At 45.7% G+C, this 14,983-nt stretch overlaps 5 protein-coding genes across 5 annotated transcripts; 2 read left to right on the top strand and 3 right to left on the bottom strand.

Moving 5' to 3' along the window:
• Positions 1–380: 380 nt before the first annotated feature.
• Positions 381–2,127, bottom strand: PAAG_05630 (hypothetical protein; the record flags this gene model as incomplete). The annotated part of the gene is made up of 5 exons (XM_015845639.1): positions 381–418; positions 525–1,462; positions 1,542–1,737; positions 1,799–1,955; positions 2,047–2,127. 5 exons carry the CDS (start codon positions 2,125–2,127, stop codon positions 381–383), a joined length of 1,410 nt encoding a protein of 469 aa, XP_015699865.1.
• Positions 2,128–4,334: 2,207 nt separating this feature from the next.
• On the top strand, positions 4,335–4,844 carry PAAG_12073 (hypothetical protein; the record flags this gene model as incomplete). The annotated part of the gene is made up of 2 exons (XM_015847612.1): positions 4,335–4,355; positions 4,485–4,844. 2 exons carry the CDS (start codon positions 4,335–4,337, stop codon positions 4,842–4,844), a joined length of 381 nt encoding a protein of 126 aa, XP_015702762.1.
• Positions 4,845–7,292: 2,448 nt separating this feature from the next.
• Positions 7,293–7,889, bottom strand: PAAG_05628 (hypothetical protein; the record flags this gene model as incomplete). Its single annotated transcript, XM_002792297.2, has 1 exon — positions 7,293–7,889. One exon carries the CDS (start codon positions 7,887–7,889, stop codon positions 7,293–7,295), a length of 597 nt encoding a protein of 198 aa, XP_002792343.2.
• A 1,057-nt stretch (positions 7,890–8,946) lies between these two features.
• PAAG_12072 (hypothetical protein) lies at positions 8,947–9,198 on the top strand (the record flags this gene model as incomplete). Its single annotated transcript, XM_015847611.1, has 1 exon — positions 8,947–9,198. One exon carries the CDS (start codon positions 8,947–8,949, stop codon positions 9,196–9,198), a length of 252 nt encoding a protein of 83 aa, XP_015702761.1.
• A 4,768-nt stretch (positions 9,199–13,966) lies between these two features.
• PAAG_05625 (hypothetical protein) lies at positions 13,967–14,374 on the bottom strand (the record flags this gene model as incomplete). Its single annotated transcript, XM_002792294.2, has 1 exon — positions 13,967–14,374. One exon carries the CDS (start codon positions 14,372–14,374, stop codon positions 13,967–13,969), a length of 408 nt encoding a protein of 135 aa, XP_002792340.2.
• Positions 14,375–14,983: the final 609 nt, after the last annotated feature.

Below are 14,983 nucleotides of genomic sequence, written 5' to 3'. Positions count from 1 at the left end.
TAAAATCTGCTTCCACCAGCTTCAAATTGAATAATAATAAAAATTAGTCAAAATAGCTCTCATTCAGGGCCATGTCATTTTCCGTATATAGCATGACATAGCATAGCATAGGATGTAACTTGGGTATTTCATCTATCAGTCACCTCCAATCCACACGCCTACTTGACCTTTGGCTCCTTTCATTCTTCATCTTTACTCGTCATTCGTCATAGGCATTCCTCCGTCCGATGGTTAAAGGCACCTGGTGCACTGCTTGCAGGCCATCGAATATTCCGGGGACTGATGTAGGTGTCTCACCATGGTACCACAGGTTACCTGGTGAAGCAAAGAAAGCTGGTAAGTAGCTCCGCTATAGCAAAGCCACATTTCTTAAGTTTCTTTCACAGTCGAATCTCTTGGATCTTTCGCGCAAGTTCACCTGGATGTACAGGTGGCATGTTAAATGATGTGGACATAAAAAACATGGAGGGAAAAGTTGGCGGTTGTAAAATTGAGTGGAAGACGATTCGAAGCTGAAGACATACCTTCGCAGCCAACCTTTTCGCCTCTGGATCGTCCAGCTTTCAATCCAACCCTTGATCCGTTGACAACTAATGGCTCACTTCTCTTCGGGGACCTAGACTCACTGGATTTCGGAACAGGACTAGTCACAACCGTGGGTGACTTTGGATCGGTTGGTGAAGGCGCGGTGACTGATGAACTCGTTTTCACATCGTTCCCATCTCTGTTCCCATTTCCAGGTCCAGATCCACGTCCATTTGCGCTTCCGTTTACGGCCATATTTTTGTTCCGATCGACATGAGAAGGAGGAGAGTCCGTTCCGCTCCCATTCACGTTACCATTGCTACCACCATTTCCAGTAAAGCTGCAGCTTCGTCCATTATCCTGATCAAACCGAACACGAATTCTTGATCCCTTGAAATACGTATTGTCAAAAAGCGTGATGGCTCTTCGTGCTTCTTCTTTCGTTCGGAACGTTGCCGTCGCATATCCTCTTGATCGACGACCCCCCCCTTTCCGATCTTCGCGAATATCGCATCTCTCCACAATACCTGCTTTCCGGAGATAATCTTTTAGATATTGCCACGTGGTGTCACTGGCAAGATTTTGTATAAATATGCTACACGAGGGTATCATTCTGGAATCTTCGCAAAGTATGTTAACGTTGTTGTTGGCATTACAGGTTTGACGGGGTATAATGTGACCATATAGTTCGTAAAGGGGCTGGATACAAGTTGATGTGGAATACCTGTGGACCCCGATCGGCGAGGGTTCAAATTGCGGGCCCAGAACCGAGGCTTGCATGGGGAAGTGAATGTCAGTGGGGTAAATCACCGGGAACTGGTAACCTAGTACATCCGTCGTAAAGGAAACGAGCGGAGTATGACAAAGCGTATTTGTATTGGTGATAAAGTGCGAATACTCTGGTGATGGAGCATAGGGCGGAGGGGGCGAAAGATTCCTGCTCTTGTTTGTAAGCCCATGCGCTATCTCACACACCAAGCGGGTAGAGAAAGCCTGACAGTTCCTATCAAACTTACTCAGGGGGCATAGTGCTTGTCGCGGTCGAAACCAGGGATGCGCATCTCTGGGGATTCGAGAATCCCCCAGCAGCATATGGGACTCTGCCTGTGGATGGACTCCTGGTAGGTCCTGCAATAGGTTTGGTTGGCGCACTTGCGAGTGACAGCGTAACCGTTAAGCAATTGCCATTCCACCCGTTGATTGACAACCTGTCTATAGAGCTGGTCAGAAAAAAAAAATCAACATTAACGACTATTTCGTTGCTGTTGCTTACGGTAAGTACGCCACGCTTCATCCTCATTCTTAATGATAATCTGTCCTAGTCCGGTGGGGTGTCCGTTGCAATCATCGTAAACTACCGCCTGTCGTATATGTAGTGCAGTTTGACGTACAAGATCTTTCAGTTCCTGCCACCGACACTGGGGCGGGATCTATCAGGAGCGGGGCCAACAATCAACGCCTTTTCCCGCGGATAATCTGTATGGAGGATGACATGGGGAAAGAGAAAATAAAAGAGCTTACTCCTTGGATAAAAACGACATATTCTTCATCAGATGACCGAGAATGCCTCCGGCCATCTCGGTGTCTTGGTGAGATTGGCATGGCTGTTTCTTCGGCGGTTGAGGAGGGATATAGCTAAAGCTACTCAACACAGAGGGGCTAGAATGCTCCTTGAATGGAACTGAGGAAGGATCCGTTCTGATTAGTGCCCTCAGGAATGCTGTGACAAAGGATGCTTTCAAGGTGCCAGAATTTGAGCCGTCCGGTCACTTGGTGGAATGAGCCTTCGTAAAATGGGTCCGCTTGAAATGGTAGCAAACAGAGAATACGAAGCTCTCCAGGAACTGCAAAGGATAAACCAGAAGGTGGTCAAATGAGGATATCGATATGGCTAGACATCTATTCCAGATTCCGACAGTGGCGCACTTCGACTAGGGACTTCGTGGGAAGGTCAAGGCGGGAGACAAGAGATGTTGACGAGCAGGGAGATCAAATCGAAACGAGCTTCGCAAGATGGGAATTCCAGGCCGGAGGAGGGGGTGATAGGAAGTGAAATTAGCGTAACACATAAAAGAAAAGTTATATATAATGGCAGACTGCAGACTTATGGGTAAATGTTGGGTTCAAAACAACCAGAGAGAGAATGAACGGGGTTTAAAAACAACAGCTAATTGGCAACAAAACCACCCAAGAGATCAGCCCAGAGAGAAGAAACTACCCCACGAAATTTATAGGAAAGGTAAGAAAGGGCAGGTGTTCTGTGGATCTCAGGTGGCTAGCCCTCTTCCACTTCAAGATTAGGATAACTCAACAGCCAGACAAGCAAGGTTATTGGGTGGGAAAGATGGAAAGCTGGACAGCAGCCACAGTGCGTCTATCATCGAATTACAACCAGTGGGATGTTATTCGAAAATGAGGCTGTCCATGGGCTTTGGTTCCCTTTTCGTGCATTCGATCGATCGATAGATAGCCCTCCGGATAGATATTCCAGGTCTAACATCTAGGATCCTCATTCAACCCGCACCCCAAACAGTGTATCGGTGTGTATAAATGAGTTAAGGAGGTTAATGAGGGAAGAAGTTGTCAAGTAATTGTTGTTGTTGTTGTTGTTTTTGGGGGGGGGGGGGGGGGGGGGGAGGTATCAGTATCACATCATCTCGTATTGGATGCACAAACATTTATCATTTGGGGGATTCATTTTTGCAGCCACCTTGAGATAATCCGCACAATTCCATTAGGGAGGTGTGGAGGCCTTTTGCAGCGATTCCACTTCCCGACGCTTGACAGGAACGGGGGTGAGGACGAATGAGGGCACATACAACCGCTTAAGTATGCGGGCTGTCATTGGTTATGCCGCACCCAAAAAGAAACACAAAAAAATGGAAGAAATCGAAGGCCCTCCCCTCTCCCCTCTCCCCTCTCCCCTCTCCCCCCTCCCCTCCTCCCCCCCAAAAAAAAAGGAAAGAAAAAGGAAAAGAAAGAAAATGTAAAACAAAAGAACGTCAATAACGAAAAAAAATAAAAAAAATAAATAAAAAATAAATAACCACTGGTGACAAGTTTCCTGGTTGGTGCTGAAAAAGGAAACCCTCTTGAGCTGGTTTCAAAGAGCCGTTCCTCCAGAGACGAAGGTAAAACCTGTCAGTCTGTTCCGAGGCTTCACCATGGTGTGGACGATGCGGCCCAGTTAGGTGATCAGACCGATCTTAACCACTTCTTTTCTTTTTCTTTAGATTTAGGACCAAAACAAAGGAACGCCATTACCGGGCGCAAACCCCTAGTAAAAACAGACGCAATAAATGGATCGGGGCCGGGCCATGATACACAGTTAAGCTTTCCATGGGAGGTGATTTGACGGGGATTGAAGCTTCGGTTTTTCGTAGAAGATTAAAGCAGGAAAGCTTTTGCAAACAATGTCGAGTGATTGGGGAGGAGGTGAACTGACCAGAGAGTCAACAAAACTCTTGACAAACACTCATATCGCTGGGTGAAAACAGGTATTCTTACTGGTCTAACCGGATAATACTGTTCTGGAACCCTGAAATGGGTTTGAAACAGAAAAATAAATAATAATAATAATGATAATAATAATAATATAATATAATTAGCACATAGAAAAGATCTTAGATTCATCAACCAATGATCTGGTCTTTTTGCAGGTGGGACGATCTTCTGGGAAGACCCTGGTCGGCCAAGGTTCATCTGCTGGCACTGCTGTGCTCCATCTGGATGTGGTGCATATGAGGTGTCGAAATATATACACATTGCAGTGCAGCAAACATATGACCGCCTTTCTTTTGCCTGTTTCAATGGGCCATGGGAAGCACAAGGTATATTTTTTTAGTCCCAAAGTGTCTGTCTCTGCAATAGAAGAAGAATATCCTCTGTAGGAAACACCAATTCAGGGGAGTGCTCCCCACCCCTCATCATCCTAGAAAATTAGCTTCAATGATTTGTAGACAGGATCGGCCAGAAGTAGGATCACTCAGCTGCATATTCTGCAGAAACTGGAATTGATAGATGAGAGAGAATCAACGACTCGATCAGCAAGCCTCCAGCGCCAGATTCAGGAAAATGCTCATCATGGCGCGGGTAAATTCTATCCAGGACCAACAGACGGAGGATTAAGACAAGGCAACCAAGTGGTTAAAAAATGCGAACAAGACGGTAATAGGGCAATTCTTCGCACAACAGTGGTTCCAGACGCATTCGCAACAAGTCGCCGCCAGGGCAATCCAACCGTTGTGCCAAATTTCGACGCACGGATGCCATCCATGGATTTAATCTCCAACGCCTCTATCGGTCAATATAACCGTTGATCAAAGTACGGAACATGTCAAAGTTGTCAACAACCGTTAATTAATGCCAGCTAGCCAGTAACTCGAAACCCGTAGCGTCTTGTGTCCACAAATGACTTGGAAGAGGGGCATAGAGAGTTTGCCTCCTCCAAAAGAATCCAAGACTGGCGAGCGAGATGGCGGTCCCCAATGCCCCCTCCAGCGTCTGCGTTGCTGGGTTTGGGCTTTTTCACAAATCGCTAGTTCAGTTGCCACGCAGAGGGGCCATCTCAAACAACCCCTGGTACAATGTCTGTGTATATCCCCTCATGTACATAATGGATATATGTAGGCATGGGTATGCAGGTTCATTTCCCACACACATTACGCAGTTCTTGCCACCGAGGAGCATGTCGTAGATGTGCATGATGGTATCCGTAACTCATAGTGTGGGAGAGAAGGTACGAAAAAGTTACGAGTCACAAACGCAGCAGTCTTTCCAGGGAGATGATGGGCGGACCCCAGGTTCGTACCAAAGAAAAAAGGGGGAATGAGGCTTGGATTGCTGCGTCAAAAGCATCGACCTCTAAATCAGGGCATTTGCAGGAAATGTCACAATAATATGCTGTACAGTAACCACTCCATAGTTACATGCTTGCCAGGTTGCTGCTTGATTGTGGGTTCCTGAGTCAGTTGGCAAACCACAGCAAATTGCGTGAAGGACAAAATCCACCTCAGGAAAATCTCAACGAGGATAGCTGGTTAGGATGAACTATTTAGTCAACAACGTCAATTTAACCCTCAAAGCTTCCATCCAAGTTAATAACTATCTAACTAGTTAATAGTTAACTAGTTAATTAGTTAATTAACTATTATATAATCCTCTCAAAGCATCCGACCAGTGGTCGAACTACTGTTCATTGGGGAAAGATAATCAGCAACTCTGCTACTTGTCCTTCTGGTGAGATTTAGGTATCTGCACTATTTAACTACTGCCTCAGGCTGCTCTTCAACTGCAGCATAAAATATCGTGTCTTGCAAGGCAAGTCACATACTGATTTTGCATGAATATTACATTTTGTGGCTTTTTTTTTGAAAGTGACAATCATCGTTCCATATGCGCAGTTGTTCTGCATAGCTATTTTATTTGCCCTTCATTTCGTCCTGGGCGCTTGTTTTGAGGACCATGAATGGCTGATTTTTTTATTGCAGGGGCATAAGGTTCGGGGTGTCGATACTTTGGCCCGGTCTCCTCTTTCTTCCCTCTGCCTCCTGTCTTCCCTCTGAGAGGACAGGAAGAGGCAGTAGTGGGTGTTTGCTATAGCAAACGTCTATGAATGTCATTATTGAGCCCAGCAGTCGGCTAACCGAGATAGCCCCTCTCGTCTAACCTAAGCGTCAACTGGTCTCTTTTAGATCCTCGGAAAATTTCTCTCGGCCTGAAACTAAGCCAAAGGTCCAAAGATCTTCGCCGCCATTCTCCACAAGCTCTGAACCTGCCGGGTGAATCGAATTTTAGCTCCACGTTAAGAGACGCATTTCATTATCTACAGCAACATGTCGCCGATATCGTGTTCAAAGGCACTGGTTATGAATTGCGCCAGATGTCATTTCGTCTATATGTCTATCTGACATGGCCATTTGCCTGTGATTAATACCACATATATAAGTCAACTAGGGAGTGACACTTGATTTCTGGAGTCAAGATATCTGCAAAAGAGAGAAGGTAGAAAGGATGAGGATGAGAATGCAGAGGTGCGTTATTGACTGGTTGACATCCTTTTCACAATTTCAACCGACCTTAGATACCGAACTTCAATGGCATCCGAAAATTCGAATATGCTCAGTTGTGAAAGTGCAGATATGGTGCTCCCAAACTGAATCACATTTGCATTTCCTTGATCCTCGTAACGCCTAGCGGAGGATAAATCCAATAACCCTCAGTGTCCTTTCTCTGATAAGGAGAAATATCAAAGCAACGGCAGTTGAGCTCCCATGGATGCAACCCTGCATGCTGCCAGCGATCCGAAGATCTCATAGATGATTCAATGTATAGCCCAATTTCCCTCAAGTGGCGTTGAGGAGGGCTTTTGTGGCCACGAAATGCGGGCCTCCAGCTGTAGCGAAGATTGATGGACCATCATTTGTTTAAAGTTAACATCTATGAGCAACCCATAGCTATATCTATGGCTTAAGTCGTAGGAATCAATTGAGAATTCTACTTTGCTGTTGAAGCTGGTATAGATACGTATCATTGGTGATAGTCAGACGACGGTCAAGCAAGGGGAAAAAGTTTCCTCTTCGTCGGTTTTTATGTGCTATCTACACTATTAATTCGACTGAAACAGTTATTTTGCTTTTGCAGTTTTTAACGAAACAAGCATATAAAGCTCCATGCCGTCGACAATACTCATAGCGGCAAGTCAAAGAGGGAGAACTGCTCGAAGATTTTAAACCTCCTCTCCTCTACAGATAGTCACCGATACACCTCTAGCGAAACGGCCTTCCCAGAGCTGCATAAAGCCCCACCACAAAGCCTGACAAGGGAATCAGACCTCGCACTCCATTGAGCACAACCCACTTCCGCATCAGACGCTCCGTCTCACTATTCGCTCCCATCATCTTAGCCACGGGCTCCGACTCGACCAGCTTCGACTGTTCGATTAGCCCATTATTTGTCCCAGCCATTACCGTAAAGGTGTACGGGATTATGAGCAACGTGAGAATACCGGCGGAAGAGTACAATGACGCTGTGCATTCTGTTTTCTCATGGAGCATCGCTGTTCCAGAACGGGTGGCCCAAGACAGATAAAAGAATGCGGCGGCCGTAACCATGCTCACCGGTGGGTTCTGCGCGTAGCCCAGATTGTATACATTTCGCCATATCTTTGCAACGGTGCTGGGGGCGAGGTTGTTCTCTTGGGCGGAGGTAAAGAGGGCTGGACAGACGTTGAGGCTGTAAGCAGCGATGTTGCCTGAGATTTTATCGTGTGCATGATCAGCATTGGCCAACTGCCACTGCGTGTTTGATGTTGTTTTGAACTCGATATCGTCTTTCGATGGTGAGAGTCCAGTTACAATAGACATCCGCCTGAGTATTTGGACGCGTAGTACATCGTCGGTTGAACACAAGGCGGGAAATAAAACACTCACCAGAAAGCCAAGCAGCGCCGCTCAAGCCTACGGCCTGCGCAATGAAGAAGGCAGCTGGACAATTACCCATGGTGACTGTCGTTGAGATTTGATTCAGATTAGAGCTACTTCGTCTGAAAGATACTTGTCATTAATAGGTGTTTGTCGGCTTGCCGCGGGTTGATAAGCCTTTTTATTCTTCCAAATGGTGATGACGTCATGATACGCCAAACAAAAAACTTCGAAAAGTAGTTTCATGATGATTTGACTTCATTTTTCCTTCATGGCATTTACTGACATCGCGATCACCACACTGCTACCACTTTTGCGGGCGAACTTGGTCATTTTCAAGTAACGTCGGCGGCAAAAAGAAAGAAACATCATTCTCTTACCAGGGCTGTGAACTGAATATCTGAGGCTTTTTTTTCGCTTCGGTGTATAGATTAGTGCAATCAATGATTCTGGCTGCAGATACTAGAGACTATCTTTGCTGTAACCCGCTGATGCCTTTCTCCGTCACAGTCCACGGTCAGCCAGTCTCAAAGCCATTCGTCAAAAGCAACATGGTCCAGTGTGAGCATTTTCATGGGAAGTGCTGAGATCCTCTCACTTAACGATTATGCAGTTCCGTGCTGTCATGAAAATTGCCAGTTCGCAAAGATTTAAGTCAGAGAGCTTTGCGTTTGATGTCAGGAGAGAACGTGTCCTCGCTCCCAGAGTGGGAGATGAGAGGGTGAAGAGACTGGTAAGAAGAAGTGATCTGATACGGTAAGTATTGCTCATGAAGAAAATGTCTGACTCGCAAGATATGCAGTGCATGCATTTATTACAGATAGCTACACGTACAAGTATGTGATGCAGCTGTTCATTGCACATAAATAATTGAGAGAGCAGGATGCTCAGCCAGCATGTCAGCATGAAATATAACCTGCCCATGAATATCACGATATATATATATATATATCCCCTATGAACCCCGCAACACTCTTGATAATCGGTAGTTCTACGAAATATGCCCGAATATGAGAAACGCGCTACATACGATTTCCATGCCCCAGAGCCAACACACACAGATCGCAATGTCGTTAAACCACCCCCACACCAGAGCTGTGGATCCCAATCCGAATCCCCAGTGCAGGTTCGGGCATTCCCCTCATCAGAACACAACATTGTTCCCAAATCATCGGCCGCAAACCCTTCGACAATCCCACTGCCACCAATAAAAGCAAAAAGCATCCATCCACTTTGTCTCCGCACCCACTAACTACATGTCTGCAAGCACCGCTGTCCTAGCTGCAGATTGTCACACATGCCGGGCGACAGGCACAGCGAGCCCACGTGAACGCAACCTGTGACCATCAATTGTGACGGTGCCAGTGCTGACTATCACGGCTTCAAAAAAGTAAGGTAACTACTACGTCATTAGAAAGAAAGGCGTTTAACTATGTACCTTCTCATGTTGATTGTGTCGGACCCTACCGTCACGTGACTTGTGTTCGACGATGTATCGGAGTTAGCAACCTTGGGGAATGAAGGAAAGCTTGCTGCTCTGTCAGTTTGGTGATCTGCATGGCTGAGCTCGGTCTATCTCCTGTTGCTATACTGTATATTACATTGGAAGATAGGCGTACACCGTATAGGTGAATATCTCTCAATCGGATGCTAGCATGTCGCCCTTGGGACTCAGGAGGGGTTGCAGAGGTGGTATTTGGTTGAGATCATTAATAGCCATTATTTCTGTCTTTTCCGCCAAGGCTGAATACCCCACAATATACATCTGTGGGAAGCGGGGAGGATTGGTAGTTTCATGAGTCACTCATTACTCAGACGTGTAGTTAGTTAGTTAGTTAGTTACGGAGTACTGTGCTTTGTAACCATGGTTGTTGAGGATATATTACACCCCCCGTTGTCCCACGACGATGAACCCCACGGATCCCCATGTGCACGGCTGACGCAATGTCCAGGGTTGTGCGGATAGAGGGAACTGATCAACACTGCAAGTTGACATGTTAAGCTAATAGATAACAAACGTAGAGATATATGTAAAGTCCAGTACAGAGCAGGGAGGCAAGATAATAATAGATGAGAATCCTTGCTGAATGAGCCGTTTTGTAAAGCTGCAGACGCTAAGGAACATGAAACTTCACCCCCATAACTCCTTACCAGCAGTCGGTTTTGAGCATACACGACACCCAAGACTGTCGTACATGAAGATATGCTATGATAAGACCCGTCATATGCATTGAGATATCACGCAGCTGGAAAAGGAAACCAAATAATATAGCAGAAACAAAAACCGAGATGGGATATCATTTGAGCCAAAAAAAAAAAAAAAAAAAAAAAAAAAAAAGAGGCATGACAAACATAAATCAATAATAACAACGAGATAACAAAGTGCGGTTGTTTGAATGATGATGGCGATGATGAAAATGGAGGGGACTTGATGTGAGGAAAGCAAAATGAAAGCGACTGACATAAAATAAGAGAGAAATGGAACGAGGTGTGTATAGAATGCTGTTGAATGAATGGGTTCCTGTTCTCATCACGATTTCTGCTTTCGCACACACACACACACACACACACAAATCACTTTCTCCGCAATAGGCCTGGAATGGACACGCAAATGAGAAAATTTCGAAACAACGTTCACCTTCCTTCTCTTCGCGTGATCATGAAAATAGTGCGTAATTTACAGCCCCCCGCTTTGTTTACATCTTGGCTGCTCTTGTTTGTGTGTGAGAATGCCTGCCTGGCAGTGACACTAGAAGCAGTGACACTAGAAGAGAGAAAAAGGAAAACAGAGCACCTCGATGATCGACATCTAAAACTGGCCACATTTTAGCCAAACTTTAAACCTTTGTGTACAGGTTCCCGAGAACAGTTCCCGGAGTATTTAGATGAGGTTGGGGGTGGAGATTGCCACCGCTTCATGAGAAAACCGAACACAGTGGAAAGAGGTTGCACTGCGTGCTTTGAAAAAGGGCGAGCTGAGATACTACCCAATATTGGCATATGCGTATTTTCTGACAGAGCTCATGGAATTGCAATAAACGGCCGGTTAAAGAGAGCGGGGTAGCATTTTTTTCCCGATGGTATTGTTCATCCATCTAACACGTCTCCTCTCACTTTGACCGTATCCCGTGATGTGTTCCTGTTTCCCTCGATTTGTTGTTTTTGTATTTTTTTTCGGAGTCCCGGAAATGTTAGTTACAGGAGCCACAAAAGTAAGAAAATGCCAGATCCGGCTCGTGATAGGCTGGGAACTTTCGATTTCACCGTTAAAAAAAAAATAAAAAAAGGCGGTGAAGATGATTTCAATTCAAACGATACAAACGACACGGAAAGAAGCCGGAATTATGAAGGAAATTTCGGAAATTCGGTCTCGTGCTGAGCAAGCAGGCAGGTGAAGGGAATGGTGAAGAAATGAATCAAAAAAACCAGTTTCGTTGGTAGGGTTTGCTTCGCCTTGTCATATCGGCGCCTTGTTGGTTTTCATCTTCCCCCCTCATCGATATTGGTTAGGATACCTTTTTTTTTTTTTTTTTTTTTTTTTCTTCCATCATGAACGTCGGTAGTTGTCAGGCTTCGATTAGTCGGTGAGTTTGTCAGGTTGTCATGCAGTCCGCAATCTCGTTCACAGATTCCCTGTTTGGATTTGGATTTTCTTTGCTTTTCTTTCTTCTCTTTTCTTTTTTTATTTAATTTTTTGTCATCTGCGAATTCATAATCTTGCCTTGAAAAGTGCGAAACGGTTTTGGATTTGGATTGGATAGGGGTTTTTGGTGGATTAGAGCTGTTTTTTTTTTTTTTTTTTTTTTTTTCGGTGCTTAGAATGAAACGACCGTGTTTAAACCAGTTTCGTCTTGCTGCCACCATTATTTTTCTCAGCGATTGCTGTACCCGACCATGTACGCACAGCGGCTGCAGTAGTATGAGTTCATGCCGAATCGAACAAAGCCGGGGGGGAACGAGGGATTCTCGAGGTTGAGAGCCTCCTGGCATCTCGAGCACCGTGCGGGTTCAAGGGTGGAGGTGCAGGGGTTGGAAGAGGCACAGTGAGTCACGCTCGCGCCGGAGTTATTGGAGGATGACTCCTGGGTTGGAGCTGATGTCGAACTCATTGTGAATTGAGGAAGTGGGTTTAGAGTAGGAAGGAGAGGAATGGAAGAAATTGTAAATAAGTTGGTCTGTAGAGAAGAAATGACAAGAGAGAAGGGGACGGGCTGACGGTGGGAGGTGAAGCAGTAATATATTTAGCTCCACAAGCAAGTAGTTTGGCTATCTCATATCGTGTTGGTAACTGCTTTGGCAACGGCGCACGTCAGGCGGCTTTCAGGACAAGATCAGAAAACAAAACAGGGCGGGGGGAGCACCAAGCATGAGCATGGGGAAAGGAAGAAGCGGCTGGGTGGAATAATAAATAAGAACAGACGGTTGTCAAATGGTTCTTTTATCAAGGGCTTGGGAACCGGGTCACTCGTCCGTTCAGCCTGACAAGCCCTCACCTCTCGTATGCAAGGAATATGGAGAGTAGTCGCTGATGCATGCAGGGGTGTATCTAGTTGTGATTCCTGGATATCTATCTACTCCGCAGCGTAGAGAGGGGAGGATGGCGATTCTCGATAGCGATCTCAGAAAAGACACAGACGGGGGGAGAGAAATTGGCATAGAAAGATGTCACAGCAGCAGTTTAATCATCACCGGCTGACGAACATAACCAGGGAGCACAAACAGCATTCTCATCTTTTATTTAAATTATTTAATTTTTAATTATTTTTAAATTATATTTTATTTGCATCGAGGATAGCAGCCCGCCAGCGAGTCTGTGGCTGTCATGGTCCGTCCATCCATCGTCCATGGTTCCACTGTTTCAAATGAAGTAACAATCTGAAATTACTTCATTGAAAGTTTTGTGGTTGTACATTGGTCCTTTAAGTACGGAGAAATAATCAAAAAAAAATAAATAAATAAATAAAAAAAATTAAATAAAATAAAATTAAAAATTAAAAATTAAAAATTAAAAAAAAAAAAAAAAAAAAAAACGAAGATGCTGTTCAGCCAAACGCATCCATACCCTGCCTGACCTTGAGCAAGAGAGGGATGTAGAATCAACATGACGGAATTCTTCAACCGCCGAGAGTGATTGATTTCAAACCCCGCCACCCCCGCACCTCTTGATGGCCCTCAGTTTGATGCAATCTGGAATGCGAGCTCCATTTCAAATACAGCCAACCGCGTCGTCAATTAATATCACAGAGGGCATATTGGACTTCTATCCCAACTCGTTTATGAGTTCGTGTTGCCCACGATTCAAGCTTCTGTGAGTCCAAGATCAACTGAGGAGGCCGGAATTTTTATTTAGCTCTCTGACGCACGGCGGGCGCTAAAACCAAGCTCCAAGAGAGCTCCCAGACTGAGATTCTTATTCCCCTTCACCTCTCACGTCCAGAAGATGGCATTGTCAAATAATCTCCTTGGTAGGCTCCATGTTTCGTCTCGACCGCCAGCCCACATGCAGGCTAAATTGGTTGCTGCACCGTCGGAGAACTAAGAGAGCCGGGATGTACGTGCCCGCTTGTTGCCTATCCTCCGAAGCATTCGCCTCCGGAGGAGGAACTGTTCAAGAACACGACGAGGCGATGGATGTTTGGTTGTGCCCTCCCGCCTCGTTATACCAAAACTGCCAAGTCTCACAGATGGCCAGATTCAATGAAAATGCACGACTGAGGGAAAGATATGTCCAATTTAATGTTGCCCAACTGCAGCAAGTGCAGTAAAATTGAGATCAGTACATCCGCATGGCCAAAATGGCAGAGGGTGGCTTCAACAGAGATTTCCTTCTCACTCTGGATGATGGGAGCAGAGTTCTCGCACGCATTCCTCGCTCCTATCGCGGGATCCCGCGCATTTCCCAACTGCTGGCAAAGTTGCGACCATGGACTTTCTCCGCAACATCCTAGATTCTCCTTTTCCTAGAACTTTCCCTTATTCGACAACCCACGCCAACCTTGTGGGCGCTGAATATATAATAACTAACGGAACTGCTGCAAGGCGGTGGTCTCCCTCTTGGTGGCTTTCGCTGTCAACGGCTGACCTGAAGGACGTGATGTCACAGGTAACCGAGGTCGAGCAGAAAATTTCGCCGTCGATTTTTCTGCATATGGCAGTCCATACCGCACAAAGGATATCGCAGAAGCCTGTCGGGTAGCTTTGCAAGTAGTAGATGGCTTCTTGCGTGGGGCCCATTTCGAAATGACAAAATTCTGGCATGAATAAGCGAAAACAGATGCAGTTAAATCGTGGTACCCTGTTCGTTTCTCAGAACGTCTTATATAGATCCTAGGGACAAAGCCTGGATTCTGCTTGACAGCTGCTGCGCGCCGACCAGCGAACACATCTCGCTCCTCCTTTCCAAATAAATATCTTCTCGTGGCACCCATTTCTGGTTCCCAGCGAAGCAGCACTCAATGCTCCAATATTCAGACGCCCCGATCTGAGCCTGATCGACACTCTACTCATACCCGGTTCAGCAAAGGTCCTTGATTTCATTGATTGGCATGGTGGGGTGATTCTTCCACTATTTGTGCAAGCACCAGGGGGGGGGGCACCCTGTATTCCGTGAACATGACGTCTCTGGCGGGGAGTAATATCTTGTTAGACTGCAAAATGGTTTAACCGCTTTCTGACAATTTCTCCTCCCTTTGTAGAAGAGTCAATTGTTCAACAGGATTGATTTCTGAATCTGTCTCAGAAGAACCTGTTTTATAATATCTGTCTGTGGGCCATGGAAGCCTTTTCAAAGTATGATTAACCCTATCAATATTTGTATGTCCCAGGGCATCAACTCATTTCGGTTGTTAATTTTTTGTTGTTCCCGGGGCATTTCTTTCCGTGCTCAATGAGAGGGAATTTATGTATGCCCCCCCGCTGTTTGTCTTCTTACGGCCTTCTACTGCCGCTGGATGTGGCCACGACTTTTGGTGTAGCTCTCAGGGGGTATATGATTTCTCTGGGGTTAAGCTACCACAAGCTCCAAAAACATCGTTGTT

Source organism: Paracoccidioides lutzii (assembly GCF_000150705.2).
Source record: "Paracoccidioides lutzii Pb01 unplaced genomic scaffold supercont2.15, whole genome shotgun sequence".
Classification (NCBI taxonomy): Eukaryota; Fungi; Ascomycota; class Eurotiomycetes; order Onygenales; family Ajellomycetaceae; genus Paracoccidioides; species Paracoccidioides lutzii.
Note: the sequence above shows the minus strand (reverse complement) of the source record. Positions and strands in the feature narration are given on the sequence as shown.